The sequence below is a fragment of the Panulirus ornatus genome, chromosome 29 (assembly GCF_036320965.1).
Source record: "Panulirus ornatus isolate Po-2019 chromosome 29, ASM3632096v1, whole genome shotgun sequence".
In the NCBI taxonomy this organism is placed as follows: domain Eukaryota; kingdom Metazoa; phylum Arthropoda; class Malacostraca; order Decapoda; family Palinuridae; genus Panulirus; species Panulirus ornatus.
This window is the reverse complement of record NC_092252.1, coordinates 12103684-12127205: the sequence shown is the minus strand read 5'-3', so window position 1 is coordinate 12127205 and position 23522 is coordinate 12103684. Positions and strand designations below refer to the sequence as shown.

Here is a 23522-nt window from a genome sequence, read left to right as displayed (position 1 = left end):
ATCTCTCCCTAAACTCAGCAGGTTCACCCCAGACCCCACCCGATTTCCCCAAGAGTCACACCCCCCAAACCCACCAGATTCAACCGCAAACCTACGGGATTCATCTCTGGACCACCAGAATCATTTTTGGGACTGACGCGTTTGTCCTCAAATCACCAGTTCTCTCACGAGATCGCCAATTACTTGAGGACCAGCACCGTTCGTACCCAAATATCCGTCACTTTGGCTTAAGACGGTAATTTACCCGGTGACTGATTGATCACTTCGGATCAAGAGATGATCACCTTGTGACAGCTACCCCCGAAATATAATTTGAGATTTCTCAATTTTTTTTTTATTTTCCTAAGATTTGAATTCATGCAGACACCACTTGTCCCCCCCCCCCCCAAAAAAAAAAAGACGTGTTTTCATTGATTGACGCAGAGACCATGGAGTGAGTGACTCTTGGGCCGTCAGATTCACGTCGGAACCATGAGGTTTCGTGCCCCGGGACCGCCAGTAGTCTCACAAAGGGGTCATGGCATTCGCGCTCCAGGACACATCAGCTTCACATCGGACCACGTAATTCGTGCCCCAAGACTACCGGTCTCTCACCAGAGCCGTGATATTCGTGCCCACGAACCACCAGGTTCACACCAAGACCATGAAGTTCGTGTCCCCAGGCCGCCAGAGAGTTATCTCCTGCGCCACTAGGGTTTTTTTTACCCCAGCGACTGCCAGGTGGGGTGGGTCTGGCCAGGCAGAGGCTCCCTCCGCCAACCCCTCGACCCCAACACCCTGTAACATCAGGACTCATCAGTTGGACCCAAGTCATCATCACCCTCCTTACACCTCATTAACTACAACACGAACAGGGGGCAGCTCTCTCTCTCTCTCTCTCTCTCTCTCTCTCTCTCTCTCTCTCTCTCTCTCTCTCTCTCTCTCTCTCTCTCTCTCTCTCTCCTTTTTCCATCGGTCTTATCCTCCCTGTCTCATATTCGTTCTCTCACCGCTCTCCCATTCCATCCATCCCTTCCCATCCCTGGAACTGTGATATTTGCCATTCCGTCCCTCCTCGTCCACTCCCTTCCCATCCCTTGTTGTCTCGTCCTTTCCTTATTATCCTTTGTCGTCTTTGCCTTCCTGTCCCTCGTCATCTACCATTTCCATCCCTGTTGTCCACCCCTTTCTAGTCCATTCCTCTCCCATCCCTTTTGTCCTAGTCGTCTTTCATCGAGATCAGCCCCCCTTTCCCATACCTCTCTGACTATGCCTCTCCCATCCTTCATGGGCCAGTACTTCCCCATGCCTCGTAACCCGTTCCTTTCCCCATATCCAGATCCACCCCTCGCCCATACTTCCTCTCTTTTTTTCCACTTATTTTCCAGCCGTGTGGTCCACCTTCCTCTTGCGTTTCCCCTTGCCCTCTCTTCCCCAGCCATCCTTCCCATACTCAGCTCACCACGACCTCTCTCCCCTGTGCCACCCACCCACCCACCGTCCCGGCGGCGCCGCCCTACACCTACACATGCCACAGGGTACTTCCTTTTAGTCCGGGTCGCCCACTGTGTGAGAGTGAGAGCCGCTGGGGAGAGCCCCCTAATGGAGCGGTATTTACCGTTGTGATTTTGTTTATCGGGGAGGGTAGTGTGTTGCGAGGCTGACGGTGTGTCCGGAGATGGGTCTGGGAGGCCGCCGCCCACAGCCGTCTCGTATCATTAACCAGGCCAAGGATGCGTCAGCCGGTACAAGAAGCGGCACCGGCACAATTAGATGAGTAAACATCTACGGCTCTCGAGAGAAAAACACACACATGGCCAGGGGGTGAGTATTATCTGGATACACGTTGATGATTCAAGGTAGTGCTGGTTTGTAGCTTAGGTCTGCTCCTCCGCTGGGGTCAGACCTGTGAACGGTGTGGAAGTGGGGGGTTAGATCACAGCAGGAGGACGTGTAAGATGGTGGGTATACGTATTGTTCCACGGAACGTATCCTCCTTCTTAGGTAATATATTTTTTTTTCTGTTGTAACTTTAGTATCCTGGTTTGTACTTATGCAGTGGCCATTTCTTGTTTGGTAATATAAACATTGCCTATGTATATCGATGTGTATTGTTCAGTGACTTGTATATAACATCATGTGGATGTGAATATGTTCTCTCTAGAAAGCATTGTTTTGCTACTTACCGTCTCACTAATATCCATCTTGTTGCTCTTTCTTTCCTTATCCATCACGTCCCAGTTGATCCTGCAAGTCTCACTCTCACGTCTCACTAATATCCATCTTGTTGCTCTTTCTTTCCTTGTCCATCACGTCCCAGTGGATCCTGCAAGCCTCACTCTCACGTCTCTCGATGGTCCACGTCAGTGCCTCTGTTTTCTCTTATCCACATCTCCCACGAAGTTCGTGTCGATCCTCCGCGTTACCGTTCATGCTTCCCACACTTCTGCTATGCTGACACTTCACGTTGGAGCAGCTCCCCCAGCTTCATTATTCGTCCTCCACATCACCAATTCACATCGTAGATGATCCTCCTTCCTACTGTTAGTCCTTAAGGTTGATCCTCCACGCTGTTGACTCTACGTCTCTGTTGAGCCTTCTAATTAATGTTGATCCTCCTTTTACAATACAGGTGGTCCAGTTCGTTTATCATTTCTAGTCATTCTTCCCACTTTTGAATCTGAGGAAGGGTCTTCCGATACACCTCTCATCTTCCACTGTAGTTTTAATCTTTCTTGTCTTGATTTTTATCCATGATTTACTTCCCTCGGTGCTCTTCATCCATGGCAGGGTTGATGTCGACGTATTTTTCCTGATGTTCATCATTAATCAGTATGCCCGTCTTAGTCCAGAGTTAAGGCCTTCAATCCATCTCTCGGTCATTGATCACCCACGACCCACGACGCCGTCCATCCTCAACCTCACTGATGGTGATTATCGCTCGCTCTCTGTATCTCCTTTGCTTCGCGTTAATCCCTCACGTGTCTCTTGATCATTATTGATCGATCATCCACGTTACCCTTGATCTGCCTCGATTAATAGTCCCCTTACGTTACTGTTGGTGCAGTGCATCAACACCCCGGCTGTCAGGAGCGTGTGTGGTGGAGTGTTGACGCCCCCCCCCCCCCCTCTCTCTCTCTCTCTCTCTCTCTCTCTCTCTCTCTCTCTCTCTCTCTCTCTCTCTCTCTCCAGCCTCCTCGAGAGCCCTGACTCACTAGCGTCCCTTTATGCCTCTTTTATGTGATGCTCCTGATTGAGCTGTGAAGTCTTCCGCACTCTCCTGGCTCCTGTATCTGATGGCTACTGGCATAGTGTCAACGTGTGCTGTACACACACACACACACACACACACACACACACACACACACACACACACACGCATAAAACTCCCTCCCCTCACAGTACACACAGGTAATTACGCACACAGCGTTCTTTTTTAACGTGCTTGCGTAATGTTGAGTGATAGTCTATTGGGGCAGACCATTATGGTGGGAAAATATCGGGACGTGGATGGTTATTCCATAAATTGGGAGGAAATTTCAGTATTCCCATTTTTGTGCCACCCCCTGCAGCGTTGGCAAGGATCGTGTGTGGCGTTTGTGGACACACGCAGACGACCAGGTGTGTGATCCGGGCAAGTGTCTTGGGGTCATGTGATGTCGTCGGGCTGGATTGATGTGTGTCAAGTATCATTGAACACGGTAACTGACCTCAGGATTTTAATTAGCTGGAGTATATGTATTGCTCAGGTAGGAAACTAGATATTCAAAATATATATCGTACTGACGTAAAGCACGTTTCATCATCAGAAAATGTAGGAACTCTTTGACTTAGTGACGGGATTGGAAGGTTATTTATAGATACGTGTGCAAGTGAGACTAGAGGTGAATTATATCCTTTATTGATGTTTCCGTTTGCTGTGTGGAGCACACCGTCCGCCCGCTGGTGTTGGTCATTTGTGAGGCTTACTCACCGTCGCGTTCTGGGCAGCTAGCTGCTTTGTTGGTCTGTACCCGCGAGCTGTTGCCTGACCCAATAACTGTAGCCGCGTTTCATTCATGTTATAGATGTTCGTGGTGTTCTCCGTCCCCTCTCTGTGTGCCCCGTAGCCCTTCCTTTTCACCATCTGTCATATTTATATGCTCTCCTCTTCCATGTTCTCCTCCTTCAGCGCCTTCCATCCTTTCCTTTCGTGTTCACCTCTTCCCTTTCTGTGATATACATATATATTGTTCCCCAACTTTATTTTCTCTTCCTTCAGCACCTTCCTTTCTTTCTTTTACATTTCCTCCCCATCTCATTTTCCCCTCACCTTTGTCTTCTTCATCTTCAACACCTCCCATTCTTTCCTTTCTCCTCCTCCTCCTCCTCGTTCTCCTCGTCCTCCTTTATGCCCCATCCTTCCCCTGTCTGTAGCCGTTCTCATCCCTCACCTTCTCACGTTCCCTCATGCCGTGCCTCTCGTCTCCCCGCGTACGGCCGCGCCCGTCCCCGTACACGCACGCATTAGCCATCCCCCTCATGGTTATAATACCTCACAAGTAATTTATGGATTTTCTCAACTTGATCCATCCAGTGTAATCCGTCTTTTGTCCTGGCCATTTGATATGCAGATCAGCTGGCGGTCTCGTAAGATTAAAGTCAGACTCGACCTCGGCCTCATCGATTGAAGGAGCTATTTTAATCTTGCGTCTTTGTCGGAAATTGAATGTAGGGAGAGGGAAAGAGGATTGTGTGTGTGTGTGTGTGTGTGTGTGTGTAGCTTCACCGGATGGCGTCAGCCCGCTTACTGTAAAACGTTCCCCCTGGGTACGCGCGCATCGCTACAAGTTGCTGATTGAAACAGACGACTTCCATTATATCCCGGGATTTCGGTAAGGTCCTCCACCGGTAAAATTTCCTGTGTACGGTTTCCCTTCGACGTGTTGGTTACTCCGTGGTCTTTTAAAGGCAACATGGTGTGTGTGTGTGTGTGTGTGTGTGTGTGTGTGTGTGTGTGTGTGTCTCCGGCGTCATGACATGAAGCTGATGCGTAAATGGAGGCTTTTGTGTGACGCATGATTCACAGTGCACGTGTTTTGCCCCGTGTCCTCATTTCCACCCCTCCGTGAAGAGGACACAAAAGGCGAGCAAGATGACTGCCACATCGGACTCACGTCTCCCTGGCGTGTTCATTAACGTGGTCTGAGCTTGGCTGATACTCCTGTGAGCTGGGTTGTGTTTTTTCTTCTTATAGTTTCCAATGTTGACTGTTCGATAAGGTTACTTTGTGAAAAACACACGCATTGAATTTCCCTAAATATATATATATATATATATATATATATATATATATATATATATATATATATATATATATATATATATATACACATGGGGAATGTGGGCATATACATAACGGCCAAAGGGTAGATGTAAGCCTGTGAGGCCATTTCTTCCTCTGTTCCTGACGCTACCTCGCTGAGGTGGGCAAATAGATGGATAGATAGGTAGATAGAGACAGATAGATTAATATATATATATATATATGTGTGTGTGTGTGTGTGTGTGTGTGTGTGTGTGTGTGTGTGTGTGTGTGTGTGTGTGTAATTGATTGAACTTCTTTAGTAGTTCAGTAAAGATTACTCAAGTATTTCATTAATTGCTGAGAAAAAAGAAAAAGAAAGTAAAATACGAGGAACAGGAGGCGGCGGCAGTGCGGGGACGGCGCCATAGTCTGGTGTCTCACTGTAGTGGGGGTCCTAATGCATTATCACTCCCCGGCTCTCGTCTCCCGCCACCACACATTTTATCACCACCAACTTCGTGATGCTCTTAGGAAGCCATTTGTATTTTCAGGAGTATATATATATATATATATATATATATATATATATATATATATACATATATATATATATATATATATATATATATATATATATATATATATATATATATATATATATATATATATATATGTGTGTGTGTGTGTGTGTGTGTGTGTAAGTTTTGAAATCGTCGCTTCTGTAAATTCCATATTGGTTTGAGAGCAACAAAGACTCTGTATTATGACATCACGGAGTTAAAACTTTCCATGGATGCACTGATGGAAAACTGTGGGTGCATCAGGTCCTCTTGAGAGAGTATATTTAACAGTGGCACGCCAGAGTCAGTGGCAGTCAAGAGTGAAACCCAATAGAGTATCCTCATTGCATATTACCAGTCAGTTAAGTATTCAAGTCTGCTTAGGCCAAGAGGGCACGGCTGCTTCAACAGCGTGAGGAACAGCGATGCAGTTCGTTCTTCGACCAAGTTGCGGTACTTCGATGCTGTTGAAATGATCAGGTCGGGGTTCAGTCGCCTTAGCCTAACTTTTATGCCGTAGAACAGGGATGCTGTCTGGAATGAATGCTGGTGCAAAGAGTGTGATGTATACAGGCATCTGGGATCTTGGAGTATTATCCGTCTCCATTCTTGTACGGCCGGGTTGTCGAGAGTTGATGAGCGCTCATCCCTTACTGCTATACTGTCTTGTTGGCCTCCACGTGTTTTAGAACCGCTCGCTTCCCTGTCTGTGAATCTCTTAGACATCAGGACTTTGATGCTAGATTATTTGGTAAGTCTGATTTGGTTTATTGGGACGGCAGAGGAACATGTGTACGAAGATTCACATAAGAAGAAAGTAACACACTATCCTTATGTTGCACGAGTTCACCCCGGAGCACCTTCACAGTTCACCATTATATTTTTATGTAAAATTTCCCAAGTTCCTTTATTCAGATAATGTAATTATTATCTTAGTTTGTCCGGTTCGGTTAAGCCGCCTAGATAAAAGGCCTAGCGATTTGTTTAGTGTAAGGCACCTCAAAATAACACACTGGTTGTATTAGACAATAGTGAATGTCGCTTTTCAGACCCCATTGTGAATCACAGCCTCCCTGTGTCAGCCCTCTTCCCTCGCAATTGGCTTCTCCTAGCAGAAAAGTGAAACTTGATTGTCCTTTCATTAAAACGGCGACGTTTAACATCACGCAGCAGTGGAACTAACTTTCGTTTGTCCTCAATTATTTTTTTTTTTTGGCACATATAAAGGAGCCCTTTCTGGATTTTTTTTCCTTCTAACTTCAGAAGTTCTAGAGAAATATATATATATTGCTCGCGTATATATATATATATAGTCGAATTCATCACCTTATTTTACGGTGTTTCCAGGAGTACATCTAGGGTGTCAGATAAAGAGGATGTATTGATATTCATGGAGGGAGAATCGATACAGGATAAGCTAGCTAGCGCAGCGCGCCGAAACTGTAGTAGTGTTGTGCTACCTCTCATGTATGGGCCAGGGAAGGTAATGATGTAATTGATTAACCCACTTACGTGTGTGATTTTTTTTTTTCATCATGCTTTAATCGAAAGTTAACTTTATATCATTGATATCTCAATTTTGAAGTGATATCAGTATGTGTACGGTGAAATGCCAGTGATCAGTGCACCTAACAAATACATCCATTAGCCAAATCGTATAGCTATGCTGGAAACTCATTGTGTTTAGAAATTAAAGTCTCAAGAGAGATGGAACCCCATCTACGAGACAGAGGTATTTGTGTTGTATTCTATTTCTCGTTTCAGGTGGCTTCTGACTTGTAGACATCACTTCACAATTTGGTGTTAACTCTGTTCGTTAGCAACCACCTAAGACCGTTTTCTCAGTCTAGTCGCGTTTTTCATCATATATCAGCGTTTTTTTTTTCTTTTTCTCTCTCTCTAAAACTAGACTGATTTACATTCGTAATTATATCGTTCAAGTGTATCCTTTTCTTCGGCAGAACTCATCTTTTGTCCTTTATTATCGTCTTCATAAATTGTCCATACTCCCATCCATTTTTCTAACCAAGTTTTGATTTAGCTACGATTTTTTTTTCCATGTGTTTATCCTACATCTCTGTATATTATCACATAACTGTTCTCTTTTATATATATATATATATATATATTATATATATATATATATATATATATATATATATATAAAATATATATATATATTTTTCCCCATAGCTTTTACTCTCAAAAGTTCATTTTGAGTATTTTTTTTAATTCTTTCCTGTATATTCAGGTATATGAAAATCTATCTCTCCTAAATACATATTTTGACACAGTAGCATTCGGTCCACACTTACAGCAGTCCAACATGTGCAGGGTACCCAGTGGAATGCCACATATCTTCCTTTATGTTCTAAATTCCTTCGCGCAACATCCTCATTGGAAGTGAAGCCTGGCATGTAAAACTTTTAAGAAACATGAATAATTTTTTTCCCCCTGGCCGCTGCAGATCTTGGATGCAGTTATAATGATACCCAAGGCGCTCTGCGTCTGGTCCCTTGATCCTTCCTTCTCTCGCGCAGGATGTGTAGCTCGCTTCTTAAAAGGCGAATCTTCGTACCTTAGTTTGTACTTAAGATGATCGGTTTATCTCCTCTAGTGGAAGATGTTGAGGTCACTTAACGTTGCATGGTGACGACCCAAATAGTGTGTTCTTTATTCATAATGGCTCACTTTAAGTTGACTACAGTTATCACATCTCTCGTTTGAAAATGAGGATGTACTTCGACTGCGAATTTCAAAAGCCTCTGATCGCGATGTTGGGATCGCCTGGACATTTTCGGGAAGGAGTAAGTGCCAGAGCCTCCGCTGCAGTCAGAGGCATCAAGGGACGATAGGCTGCCTGGACGCCTTTTCCAAAGCGAGACTTCACCCGTGTACGCTCTGAGACTGATGACCTAATCCCACGACTATCACGTACTGACCCAGTGAATAGAGCTTGGGTATGACCCTCCGAGTATAATGGATATCCAGAGGTGAGCCTTTTATTTTATCTTTTTTTTTTTCTCTCTCGAAAACCAGCCACCCGAGGAACGCTGTAAATCGAGATCGTAGATCCAACTCGGTATTAGGGGCAATCCATTCCGGGAAGATTTTCTTTTTTTTTTTTTAAAGTGACGACGTTGTGAAACGGGTGAGTGAGCAGGGTGAGTGTGGTGGAGTGGGAGGAGGCGGACGACACATCGACTTTAGTTCCTGTTCTGCCTCATGTTAAGCTTGCTGTTTTAATTATAAAGGGGCTCGCTTTCCCCTGTTCCCGTGAAAGAATACAAATAGGATGAAAGGGTCGACCGAGGGAAAGGCTGCATTTAGAGAGGGGTTGATGAATTTTTTTCCCCCCCCGCACGTGGAAATATTACAGAAAAGAATACTTGTGGGTTTTTTTTTTTCTTTTTCTCCTCCTCCCCACTTGTACAAAGAGCTGAGAGTAGCCCAAGAATTCTGTACAAATTTTTTTTCTTTTATTTTTCTCGTAGAAATTCACTGGGGTAAAGTTGAGGGTGTAATATCTGCCGTGGATGATATCAGAGTTCTCAGAAAGTCGGAGACACTGATGTAGGAGAGAACTTGAGGCATATATCTGTGTTGCCAGGTTCTTTACGAGACGTCCAAGGTAACTTGTACCGTTATTTTCTGCGAGACACAAGCAAGAGAAATTGTGATGGTATGATTATATATATAATGTGTGTGTGTGTGTGTGTGTGTGTGTGTGGAGAGAACGTTAACCGGGAGAGCAACAATGGGTATGTTTAAAGGTATAGTAGTCCCAGCAATATAATACGTATGCGAGGCATGGGCTGTAGATAAGCGTGTGCGGAGGAGGGTGGATGTGTTGGAAATGGAATGTTTGAGGGCAATGTGTGGTGTGAGGTGGTTTGATCGAGTGAGTAATGAAAGGGAAAGAGAGATGCAAGATAATGAAAGATGTGTGGTCGAGAGAGCCGAAGAGGGTGTGCTGAAATAGTTTGGACATACGGAGAGAATGAGCGCGGAAAGGTTGACAAAGAGGATACATGTGTCAGAAGTGGAGGGAGCAAGACAAACGGGGAGACTAGATTGGAGATTGAAGGATAGAACGAGAAAAGATTTTTGAATGATTGGGGCCAGAGCGTGCAGAAGGGTAAAAGGTGTGCACGAGATGGAGCGAATTGGGACGATGTGGTATACTGGGGTCAACATCATGCTGTCAGCGGACTGAACCAGGGCATGTGAAGTGTCCAGAGTAAACCATGGAAAGGTCTGTTCGTCTTGGTTGTGGATAGGGAGCTGTGGTTAAGGTGCGTAACACATGACAGCTAGAGAATAGATGTGAGCGGATGCGGTCTTTCTTCCGAGTATATATATATATATATATATATATATATATATATATATATATATATATATATATATATTGAAGAAGTGGGGGATGAGTGAGTGGCAGCTTGTGTATCAGACTTTGACAGATGACACGAGCGTGAAGACGGTTAACAGTGCCCTCGTCAGGCGTGTGGCAGTGACCATCCCTACAGACCCACGGTGCAGTGCCGCCTGCTGCAGTGCCGCCGGCTGCATAGCCTGACAGTAAACTTCTGAACCAGTTTCACACGGTGGTGGACAGTGTCGGGCTGCTATCCTCTGATCCAGTTTTAAATGGTGGCTTACCATTGCGGTAGCTGCCGGAGTCGGACAACTACTTTTTGAGCCATTCTCAGATGGTGACTCTGTCAGAATGATAACTGCAGTGCTCAGGCGACCCCACTTTAAGCCAGTTTCAGATAGTTACTGACAGCGATGGCTACAGTACTCCGTCAGTCGGTGTAGGAATCAATTTCACATCGCGAATGACGGTGTGATAGACGAAAGGCTCAGACATTTAGCGTCTGAGCCACTTCCAGATTGTTATTGACAGTACAATAGCAGCTACATAGCTCTGACAATTTCTGAACTAATTTCAGAGAGCGACCGAATACGGTTTCTCGTCTGGGTAATTAATACTCTTGAAAGGTCAGACCAGGGTTAGGAGGCTGTGGCGGCCACTGACGCTCGCGCCATCACATGTACCGTGTAGGCGTCTGGCAACATGGGCCCCCTGGCTCGGACAGTGCCCTTGACAAAGGTGGTGCCCGTCGCACTGTTCATTAATGGTCACAGACAAGGCTGACTTCCTGGAGCAAGAGGAACGGAATGGGAGAACAGAAGGACAAAATGCAGTTGACATTGAGACGCGTCTCGCAAAGAAACGTCCCCAACTTGGAAGAATGTTGGACTGCAAAAAGGGCCTTGACTTGGGGAGGAGACCTTGAAAAGGGACCCGAGTGAGTGTTGTCTACTTCTCCGACCCGACAGATGTGACTGACCCTGAGAGGTCAGAGTACTGCGTGGGAAGATGCCATTAGATACATCAGCTACTGAATACATGTGAAAGATCGATGTATACGACACTGGAGATGAACACGAGGAAATGTTTAAATGCAATACCGACACCAGTTGCCCTGGATCCTTTGGACTGACTGTTCCGTTTCTGATGCATTTGTAATGGCTGAATTTTCCTTAAAAACAAGGGCTTAGTTGCGCTCTGATGAAGGTGCAAGGAAACGAAACATCCAGGTGGTGAGGTTGGTGATGGCACTGGAAGTTATTCCTGCTTTTTGAATCATCTTATGCGATGGTGTTATAGTCTTGAGTCTTTATACATTTCTCACAAGATGATTCAGGGCCACTTTAGTTGTATTATTCTAATTCTTCGCCTCTGTGTGAGGAAGTAATGCGAACCGATGCATTGCAGATAGCAAATGATGCGCCCATTGTAAATATAAAAGCATGTCAACATTATAGGTGTAAGGTTATGCAAACATTGTGAGAATCAGACCGTGCAAACATCATAGACATCAGGTCGTATAAACACTGTATGTTTACATAATCAGGTAAGGTATTGTTGGTATCAAATTATGCAAACACTGTCAGGTTGGCTGGAACATCAAGGCTGTTATGGAGTGGAGTGTTTAATGACGTGTTGGACATGTTGAGTGGGAAGGTTACTGTTTCATTTTTCTTTTGTAAAAGTCTTTTTTTTTTTTTTCTCCCCCTTCGGTGGTTTTCCCTCTGGTAGGCCTCATGATTCTGGAACTCTTCCAGCTTCCAGCTAGACTATGTTGGATGACGTTAAGTGATAAGGTCCGCGACAAAGGTGGCACCTTTGCCTTGAGGTTTTTAAGCCTTCCAGTCCTTCTGTCGTGTCAAGCTCCCACGGTCCCCATGGCATATATCATGGCAGGCTCCCATGGTCCCCATGGCATATATCATAGCAGGCTCCCATGGTCCCCATGGCATATATCATAGCAGGCTCCCACGGTCCCCATGGCATATATCATAGCAGGCTCCCATGGTCCCCATGGCATACATCATGGCAGTCTCCTGCGTGCCCCATGGCATACATCATGGCAGTCTCCCACGGTCCCCTTGGCACATCTCAGGGATGGCTCCCTGGTCCCCATGTGAGTCCTGGCCGCCTTTGGCGTATTCAGGACGGTGACTTTTTTTTCTTTCTTTCTTTCTTCTTCATCTTCCTGCCGAAGTTGCTACTTCCTGGTTAAAGTAAGTCTACATGCGTTTTTCTCTCTCATTTTAGCTAGTGAATATGAATTCCTTTTTGCATGCTTATCAGGCATGTTTCCTGCTGTGGAGCAGTCTTTCCTCACTCCTCTGGGGAGCCAGTGTACAGACAGCTCTTCGGAAAAACCACTCAGAGTCTATCCACTGCAGACTCGAGTTGGGCTCGTGTCCTGCGAATTTTCTTCTCACTTTGTGCCGGGAAGTTTGTGGGCGACTTCTTTTTTTTTTTCTCCACGTGGATATTTTGGCTGTCCGGGATGAGTTTGTTCAACTTCACTCCGCCGAACAATTGGGAACTTTGCATTGGGTTCCTCTCTGGTTATTACCGCTCGTGGGCTGGAATTTATAATTCGCCCGAGACTCGCAGTCAGATCTCTGGGGAGACGACTCCTTTCGCAAGGAGGAGGCATTCTGTGTTTCCTCTCCAGTTCGGGTGTAACAGACGCATTTTGAGCGAACGTACTTCGTGTCGAAGTACGAGCCGGGAGTGTATTAAACACTTGTCTTGCTCGAGTTGTCTCATCAGTGATATGGTCATGTACTTGTCCATGTTATAGATAAGAGATGGTGGTGAAATTTTTGTCCTCTTTGGGGATTTCAGAGGCTGTTAGATGCATGGCCTCATGGTAGATAGTTTACTACATGTCGTGTGTATGAATGGAGTTTTCTTAGTCTAAGAATATAACTGGATTTTCGATACGGCTCGTCGTGTTGAACGCTGACTCTCAGCCAAGAAAATCATCTGTTGATAGGTCGAGGCGGTATTTTTTGTCTTTTCAGGATTCAATTGGTTGAAAATCAATTCATCCGTATTGCAAAACAATAGACATTAATGCTGGGAGTCTCCGTGTGTCTGTATCGGTTTTAATTTCGATAGAATTTATATTAGGGCTTAACCAGTGGTCCACCCGGGCGGTTCGGTAATTGAATTGTTTAGAACTGATAAATGCTAACTCATTTATTCGACCTTTTGACTGAAGCCTGTACTAATCGTTTTCTCTTATCTCCAATGCGCCCGACAGTGCGGTTTGTGTCCGGTGCAGAGAACAAACGCTCATCCGTTTGTTCCTCGTGATATCGGATCTGTGTTCATCCTTCCTGATGTACCTGTAGAACTCTGTGGTGTCTAGTGTATCTGTACAACGCTGATGTTCTCTCTGGAGTTCCTGAACACCTCTTCGGCCTACCTTTACCAGTATCCGGTGCTCCTGGACAGGTATTCATTGTAATTGCACAGTTATCCTGTACGAGTCTACTGTGTATCTGTACAACTGTCCCATGTACAACCCTGATGTACATATACGACCATGGTGTACTTGTGCAACTGTCGAATGCTTTGAAGATGTCGAGGGTCACGACAAAAGTCTCGCTAAAATGCCTGAGCGAGGAGGACCAGGGCTGAGTCACAGTGGACAGATCACCTTTCGCGAGAGTCATGCTGGTAATAAGAAAGAAAGGAATGGGATTCGAAATGCCTGTGAAGATGAGAATTAAGGAGAGTTCAGAGACTCTGGAGACAGCTGAAGTCTTATCTGTGGGGCGATAATTGGGAGTGGTTAGAGCTCTCTCTTCTCGTGGGCTAGAAATGCCTCCGAGAAGGAGTGGTTCAGGTTTGAAGACACAGACGAACTAGCTTGGAGGCGCATTCACTCTGGACTCGAGAGGAGGTATGCCACCTGGGCCATAGGCTTCGCCCAGCCTGGAGGAATCTGCGCCGAAGACCCAGCGCAAGGAAAATATAAGAGAGGGAATGGGGTTCAGTTGGTGGAGATGGTAGAGGGGTACGAGAAGCGGAATCGTACGAAGGTGGTCTAGAGGAACATTATTGCCCTCGTTTGTAAAACCTGGCTTGGAGGTCACCTAGTTGCTGTTACACCTAGTACTCTCCTTTACCGACTGATACCATTTTTCTCTCATCTTGAACATATAACTTTGATCGTTGTTTTTCCCTCCGTGTGTCATCGCTTTCCCTTGTAGTTCCCTCGAGTACACTGTTTACACACACACACACACACACACACACACACACACACACGCGCGCGCGCGTGCGCGCGTTCGCATTTCGGCCAGTCCAAACACAGTATGGCGACTGGTTCGTTGTGTACCCGCTAAACCAACAGTAGTATTTTTTATCTAAATAGTCGGCGTGTTGTTGTTGGATCTCCGCTAGTGGAGGGGGACAGAGAAGGCCGGCACCCGAAAATGTTTGAGGCTAGGTATTGCTTGTCTCGCCCCCTCTGTGGAGGCCGGCAGAGTACTGTAGATATGTGACTTGTAAATGGTTTGGTCTAAGAATCTCAATATGTTCGCCAGGAGCAGACGTGCTCTGTGATGATGCTAACAGTGTATTTATGTGTATTTGTTTTTACTCATTTCAGGCTGAGATATGGTCTGTGTTCATCGCTATATTGCGCAAGAGTGTGCGTAATCTACAGGCCTGCACTGAGGTGGGGCTCATCACACACGTCCTGCAGCGCCTCCCGCAGGCCGACAACGTCGTAGCAGGTAGGTCCACAGACCCCCTCTCGTTTACTGTGTGGTGGCTGGCTGTAGGGCGACCCGAGGCAAGAGCCACCAGCATTTGTTGGTCATGGCTGATAGTAGCTAAGAGGAAGGTGTTAGTTGTATTAGTAGTGGCAGCTTAGTGTTCAAGATGTGGGTGTTGATTGTGTGGTGGGTGGCAGGGAAGCCTCCAGACGGGGGTTGTTTTCATTGCTCGGTAGTGAAACGTATGTCCCCCAGGCGGGGGACTTATGAGTGCCTCTTGAGTGGCAGGTAGGTCCCTCCTCGAAGTGGTTTGTTATAGTCTGGTTGGACCCCCTCCCGTCGCGGCTGTGGCTGGGTCGGTAGTGGGGGGGAATATTCATGAAGCTATTTAAAACCCATAGGTTTTTCACCATAGCGTAGTCCCCGTAGAATATCGTCATCAGTTTAACGAGTTTGCAGACGATATCGACAACAGCGTCTCCTCCCCCGGTAGCGAGTGGGGCTATGGCAGATATTGGCAATTTTTAGGGATAATGTCTGTAGCAGGAGCCCCTTAGACTTTGTGGAAGTAGACGCTCTTGGTCCGATATATTGGAGGCTGAAGTGGGGCGGTAACTGCAATCAATATACAGTGTGGTAGGGGAGGATTGCTTTGCCTTTAAGAACGCCGATAGAGACTCCAAGACCTTCGCAGCAGATTTTACATAACGTTAAAGAGAACGGGAATCTCTAAGATGTTTTCTTTATTTCGCTATCACATTGTCGTCTCTTCGTTTGTTTATAAGTAGCGTCACGTGAAATACTTTTTCTTTCTTTCGTTGGAAAACGCTCTGGAGTGTGTGTGTGAATTCACGGTCGTATGTGAGTGAATTCAGGCTGTGTACACAGCGGTCGTGGCCATCGTGGGGGAGGGGGACGTATTCCTTTATATGTGGCCGGGTACAAGTGTGAAGTGAAGCTGTTTTCGACATGACAGAGAAATGCTGGCGAGAGTTAAGATGTAACCATGGCGACGGCTGCCAGCCAGCCAGCCAGCAGGCAGGCCGCCCCGGGCTGACAGATGCAGGCAGCTCTATGTAGTGGTGTCTCACTCTCCTTCCTCTCTTACTCATACTCCCATCACACCCACCACTGCTCCTTCTCCCCACTCAAGTGTTACGCTTTTCGCCACTCTCCCTTCTTCTAGACCCCTCACTGATCCATCACTCTCCCTTCTCTCACCCTCGCTCTTCCGCTATTCTCTCCTGTCTGTCACCCTCACTGTCCTAACCCCCAACCCCACCTCTCACCCGTTTTCTGTCCTCTCACTTTCTTCCTCTCTCTCCCTTCACTATGTTTTACCGCTTACAACACTTTCCCCCTCTCTCCCTCTCAGTTCCACCGCTCCCACCGCTTTCCCTCGTCTTTCACCCTATGTTCCGTCAGTTTGCCTCCTTTAACCCATACTGTTCCACTACTCTCCCTCCTCTCACCCTCATTTCCACGCCTCCGGCCATTGCCTCTCCTCTCACCATCACTGTTTCACCTTTCCAAGTACTTTCTCTCGTTTTACTCTTCTGCCCTTCCCACACCACCTTCTCCTTTCTCACCACCCTAGCTGTTCCACCACTCCCCTTCATACTTGCATTAGCACTATCACTTTTCACTCATGCTATTCCACCACCACACCTCCCTCCTCTCAGTGTTCCGCTACTCCCTCCTGTTTCACCCTCTCTGTTCCACTGTCCTCTCCCCCACCCCCCTTTTTTTTTTTAACCCTTACCGCTTCGTCATTTACCCCTTCCCCCCTTTTCTCAGTTTCACCACTTCCCGCCACTCTTTCCCCTCTCATCCTCGTTATCCCTATCACTGTCCCCTCCTCACTGTTTCGCCACTCCAGCCACTCTGCCCCCTTTCTCATCCTATCCAAAAAGCACTGGGGGGAAAAAAACGTGTCTCACACGACTTACTGTGCTAAAGTCTAGATATTCCTGCGGTGAGCGTTACTCGCAAAACCCCGTCATAAGTACTTAGATTCTCTCTGTTCCACCACACTCTCTTCCACGGGTTCCTGCTCTCTCAGCCTTGATGTTTTCCCCTCTTCCTCTAGTCTTACTCCTCTCACTTTTCCACCACTTGCCGCCACTTTATCATAGGAGTACCACTCTCCCTCTCCCTGATCCACCACTCACCGTCACAGTTTCCTCTCCACTCGCTGTTCCACCTCTCTCACCACACCCTCTCTCCCTTGATCGGTTCCAAGTTCTTGTTCCGCCATCCATCCTCGTTTGTCTCCCTGCTCTTCCTTCACTGTGGCTCAGAGATCTTACCCTCCCTCGCGTAGTACCACACACAGCCTCACTCCCTCGCGTTAGTACCACACACACCCTCACTCCCTCGCATTAGTACCACACACACCCTCACTCCCTCGCGTAGTACCACACAGCCTCACTCCCTCGCGTAGTACCGAACACATCCTCACTCCCTCGCATGTTCTCAGTGATTTGTTCAATTTACAATACACGCCATTCATCGTATTACTTAATTAGGACTACACATCCTTCATGAATCTTACACTCATGCGTCTCGTCCCAAATTATTGTACACTCTCATATCATGCTCTGCCTCTATTCACTCTCAAGTTATTCCATGATGATTATCGTGCATTTTTTCTTTCGATTTTTATTCAGGGCTCACAGGCTCTCATTTTCTCTACTTCTTTTTCATTTTGCTCTACTCTCCCTTTTTCTCCTCACAGAATCAGGTATCCTAAGTCTCTATACTTTTTGAGTTAATAATATTTTCTTGTTTTTGTTCACTGTGTGTGTACTTTATGTATATCCCGACGTGTTGTGTGTACATGATGATTCCCATGTGTATTTCTTCTGTTTATGAATTACTCCCGTTGCCCAGTCTCAACCACACACACACACACACACACACACACACACACAGACGCAGACACACACTTACACACACACCTCAGCTTATGCTAGGTATCCATTCATCGACTAGCGTAAAGGGCAGGATGAAGAGCTGGGGTTGGCTGTGAGCCGGCTACACTGTCCGGGGACTCGAGCCCGGGCCTGTTTGAGTGGTGGGTCTCAGCGGCACCCACTGCACTTCTGAGGCTTCTCTCTCTCTCTCTCTCTCTCTCTCTCTCTCTCTCTCTCTCTCTCTCTCTCTCTCTCTCTCTCTCTCAACGGAGTAAGGTTGAGCCTCACTGGCCATCAAGTTCCCCTCTTTGGCCCAAGATGCCTTCTTTTCTCTGTCTGATGCAGACGTGGGTCGGTGGAATTCAATTCACCCTCTCCGTCTCGTACGTAACACTTGACAACAAGTGACTCACACAACAATTTATTCTTAACTTTGGTTTTTTTTTTTTTTTTCTTCTTCGGTGAGCGCTACACTCCAGAGCCGCCTAGTGGCAAAATCTCGCAGGTACTCGGAGGTAGATGGGTTCTCTCTCTCTCTCTCTCTCTCTCTCTCTCTCTCTATATATATATATATATATATATATATATATATATATATATTTCTTTATATCTATCTATCTATCTTTGTCTGTATCTCTGTCTCTGTATCTTGTCTCTCCACAAACCGGGAGAAAGAGAGCCATTTCATATGCAAGAATCCCACGCAGGATTTCCAAAAGCACAACAGGCCAAAAATATTCGAGAGCCTGCGAGAAAGGTGGAGAGATTCTTCAATATTTTTTTTTGGCGAGCGACGTAAAAGTGTACAAGGAGTGAGTAGCACTGGAACCTTGAGAAGAAGCCTGGGCAATGGCTGAGAGCAGATCCGGGTGAACCCAGGATTTGGACAACTTTGTGTGTGTGTGTGTGTGTGTGTGTGTGTGTGTGTGTGTGTGTGTGTGTGTAGGTGTGTGTCTGGCAGCTGTGAACAACTGTATCTGTGGAACACTATGTGGGGTACGCGCTTAACCTTGCCCTAGGCGCCAGTCTTTTTGTTGGTGCTCGGAAAGCAAGCACATATGTTGACCCTCTCTCTGTCTGTCTGTCTGTCTCTCTCTCTCTCTCTCTCTCTCTCTCTCTCTCTCTCTCTCTCTCTCTCTCTCTCTCTCTCTCTCTCTCTCCACGAGCAGACATGACGGGTGTGAGGAAGAAATGATGTTAAAATTGATTTGAGGTGCAGAAGGTGGTTATAGGGAAAGGTAATAAGAAGAGGGAAGAAGGAAGAGTATTCCTCAGATTCGCTTTTCGAAGAGAGAGGATGGATGATGATAACGGTTCGGCACCCGTGTGGTTGGTCCCGCTACAGAAACTGTGGGAAACAGCATTGAAGATGCGGTTATGTAGGACCTGATCCTTTCAGGCCAACCGCCTCACACGCGCCCAGGTTAAATGCTTAGCTGCAGTGGACCAACGCTTTGTATGGGTGACGATGTCGCCAGCCACACCACTTGAACCACCTTCTCTCTCGTGTTAAGAGGCGCCATGGGTACGGGTAATATGATGCCACCTGGCGCCCACCTCCTCTCGTTCTTCCTCTGTAATTTCGTCGGGATTCCGAAATGTGATCGGTGGTAAATGTACCCGAATACATTACTCAAATTTTTCACGATCACAAAGTGTCATATTCATAAGACACTGTTCAGTCACATCATTACCAGATTTTTTTTTGGCATTTGTCGTTTATGTCCAAGTCCATTCCCATTTGCATGAGGGGGATCAGGTACTCACAGCCATGCACTCTGTGTAGGAATTCATTTTGCAGAGCTGGTGTGCTTAGCGCCAGCCTGCAGGCTGGGGGACGGGGAGCAAGGGGCGTATGGACGCCCAGCTCCCAGGGGGTACACTTTCTACACGGCTGTTCATGGAAATGCTGTTCATTAAGCTTCATGACCGGTAATGTGTCATCAAATAGATATCACAATGGTTGGGAAAAAAAAGAGCACGAATGGAAGCTGTGCGTTTGGAGGGATTACGCTGCGGCAACAGGTGTTGGCTATATTATGGGCATGTTATGGACCCATCTCTGTGGATCTTGAACGGTGGAACGGGTCTGGTGTTTGTGGCGACTTTGTGGTTTTAGAGTTCTCAGGTGGTAAGTTCGAGGTTGGTGGCGAGAGTTCCTGGTCACGTCTCCTCTGATGGCTGTGTTTCCTAGCTCACCCAGTCTGTAAAAGGGGACGTGCTCCGTGGGTGTAATGGTGTGACCTTAGGTGTCCGTGGGTGTGATGGTGTGACCTTAGGTGTCCGTGGGTGTGATGGTGTGACCTTAGGTGTCAGTAAAAGTCGTGCCCAGGAATGGTGCCGTCGTGCTGAAGTGACTGAAGGCGGCCACACGTATTTGCTGAAGCACTGCTCCGCTAGCCTGCTGGAACACGGGGTTTGTAGACAGAGGAAGAGGGTAAAAGCCTCACTTGATCCTCAACTAGTACTGAAAATTTCCTGTGTCGTCTATATATAAATAGTAAGTTTTCTCTTATGGTATTAGTGACACGTAGACTAATCTCTTTCGTAAACACGTTCTGTCGATCTCTGTTTGATATAGTTTTCCAGAATTTAGATTTTTTTTTTCATAGAGGAATTAGTTTCCATTTTTATAATCATCCGATCGTGGATTTTTTCCCCCGATTTGATTAAATCTTTTAATGTCTGGCTTGAACGTTCCAAAAAGATTACATAAAACTACGTGAATATTAATGACAAACCCGGGGGACTGATAATCATCGAACTGAGGGCAAAAACGTTGAAGCTAAAATTCGGACCCGAAATTGCGTGCGTGACCCGTCACGTGAGTGACAGGCGTAATTGAGTGCGTCAGGTCTTGAGACGGTCATTGCCCTGAAGGTCTTATGATGAGTATTTATGAAGAGGATCCCGAGGACCTGTTGTGTGTGTGTGGGGGGGGGGGGGGGGTTCTACAAAGGGCTGTCGCGCGCCATCGTAGAGGAGTGTCGTAATCCCGTCGTACGTCAGAACAGTGCAGCACGTCCGGAGACTTTGGACGTAAGTTTACAAGTTGTGGTCGTAAGTTTACAGGACGGCGAAGTGCGGCGTTATTTCTCGTAGGATTATGTACATGTGGTGGAGACGCGCTCGCTATTCAAGGGCGGTGGTGTGGTCTCGGAGCAAGGTTTTTTTTTTTTTTTCTGGAATACTGGACAGTCGCTCCTCGAAACACCAATTGATTTTGGTTCGCATCGTAAGTTCACGTCGGCGGTAAGACACTGAACCCGGAACCCAGCGACTATAAAGTTAATTGGGTCTGATATTGAGTTTGGAGACACTCATTAGCCGAGTGCGTCACTGGAGGGCAATATCGGACTCTCAGAACAACACGTTCTTCATTAGCGGCCGAGATTTCAGTCGCTGTGGCTCTCGCCTTCGATTTTATGGACCGAAGACTTTTTTGAGATTTGAAAGCACTTGCTGCGACAAGGTGTGGAACGCTGTACTTCAAAATTCGTAAAAAATCTCGGAACATTTTTTTTTTCCTTTTTAGATTTACGACGTCGTCTCTGTGAGGTTAAGATTAATCAACCCGAAGAAGTAGAGTTCTTCAGAGGGATGATGAGAGACTTCCGGTAGACGCGGGTAACTTGAGTGTTTTGCTTGTAGTCTACCCTATCTAGCCTCGCCTCTTGGGACCCAAGGAACTTGCACCTCTGTCCCAACCCACCCTCGGGGAAGCGTGTGCCCCACACACTGCTACCACAGTTCGCCTCTCAGACCCCCATGTGCTGCAGACCGCCCCTCCACCATAGCCCTTTTTTCGGCGACCAAGGAACCACCAATCTGCTCACTACCGTGTCCTTCCCCCATCATTTATTTACTTGAGTATCTTCCGCTTGCGAAGGCAGAATGCGCTGAAGGACCGAGTGGCTTGGCGCATCTCACCGTCAGAAGGGATTAGTCCCAAGAGCGCTCTGCGTGGGATAATAAAGACAGGAATTAGGATCAACTCACCCATTAGGGTCCTGATGAAGCTCGTTTCACTGACGACGCCCGCTGTTCTTTATCTTTTTTTTTTTCTTATTTTCTTCCCAGAAACAGAGGGTCAGACGTACGGCCATTTAGCGATCCCTGTGTCCGAGGAAAGAAAGAGGAAAAAAAAAATAGATGGGACATTTGTTGGACAGCATTTACGTTTGGGCTTCAAACTTTACGCATTGGTCCCTCCAGGAGCTTACAGACGGGAAGGCCCGCTGAGCTGGTACCTTCTGGACGAATGGGTGGCTAGTTGTACTGTGGTCTTCTGTGGCTGACAGAAATCGCGTTAGATCGTCTTGGCCACATTGTGGCGTCGTCTTTTTCTTTTTCTTTTTTTTTTGTTCCAGTTGGCCCCAAGGTTCATCTCGCTCTCATGTGGCTTGAGATTATAATTATCACGATTTTTTTTTTTTTATCTCCTTTCCTTTCAAGGGGGCGATGAGAATCGTAGGAAAGTTGTTATGAGTTAACGATAATGGTCTTTGACTCAGTTTATGTTGGTGATTGGTGCGTCCAAGTTGAGAAATATACATATATATATACGAAATCTTTTTTTTCATGTTTTGTTTTTAATTTCACACAAAGGATAAGTAAACTAAACTACTCGCTGTGTATGAATGTAGGTGAAAGATGGCACTGGAAGGTGGCTTGAGTGTACTGGAAAATTGTGTCTTAAGGAAGGTAGTTGGATGCGACTTCCAGGTAAGCCGAGTCATTGGATGGAGGACTGTGCTGATTTTGGAGAGGTTCGCTGGGCGTTATATTTGATGGGTTGAAGTGTGTGCAAACGAGCTCTTTGACCCAGAGTCTGTACTGGTTGAAATTGCTGATCAGTGTGTGGAGACGAGAATTGATGAGGATGTTTAACGGGCCGAAAGTAATGATGAGCGCGAGGTGATACGCTTCTTTTAAGCTTTCATTGTGATGGTCCTGGTGGATCCGTCAGGACAAAGAGTTGATGTGGATGGTACGTTGATGAGATCTTGTCTCGCTGATCATGCCTGACTGGTGGAGGTAAGGCGAACAGAAGTACAAAGATGACGCCTCATTGGTGGTAAAGTTGAGTACATGGAAACGTGCAGTTATTACGTGGGCGAGGATGTTTAATGGATGGTTGTTGCGCTGATAGATATACATGAAGACTGACATGGATTGCATCTCAGTGATGGCTTGTATTGATGAGTGCGTGTTGGGGGGGGAGGGGCCACATCTTACTGGTGGCAGTGCACTTCAGTTCGTCGGAAACGTCGACCGTCAATGAAGCTCGAAGACAGTGCATGCGCAAATCGAGTGTATCGTGACGGATTTAGTGAGGAAGGGAATGCGTAATGAAGAAAGGAAGTACGATTGAGACGTAAATGTTCTCTTCATGATGTGGTTTTCTGGCCTGTGGCGTGCGTGAGCTGGTTCTGTATCGTGTTACCTAGGAAGGAGAATTAAGTCATGCAGACGATGGTGGGTGACTGTGCTGATCTTTGTTTTTCTTGTCACTCTGTATCACCCCCTGGCGGCAGTGAAGGCGAACTGTTTCACAAGCGCCGGTGATTCATCTTTTATCGTAAACTCTGACGCACTACGGCTGCTGTTTACCAAGACATCAAAGAGCCAGGCTTTTCCCCTCAGTAGCGGCGGGCGAAGGGGAACTCTATTCGCCCCAGG

At 46.5% G+C, this 23522-nt stretch overlaps 1 protein-coding gene across 3 annotated transcripts in view; it reads left to right on the top strand.

The window, feature by feature from the left end:
• LOC139758115 (uncharacterized) overlaps nt 1-23522 on the top strand; it is a 357618-nt gene that overhangs the window by 216619 nt on the left and 117477 nt on the right. For all 3 annotated transcript variants that reach the window (XM_071679216.1, XM_071679217.1, XM_071679215.1), the window contains exon 4: nt 14817-14943. In XM_071679216.1, coding sequence (XP_071535317.1) covers nt 14817-14943 — 127 coding nt within the window. The remainder of the gene's footprint in view (nt 1-14816; nt 14944-23522) is intronic.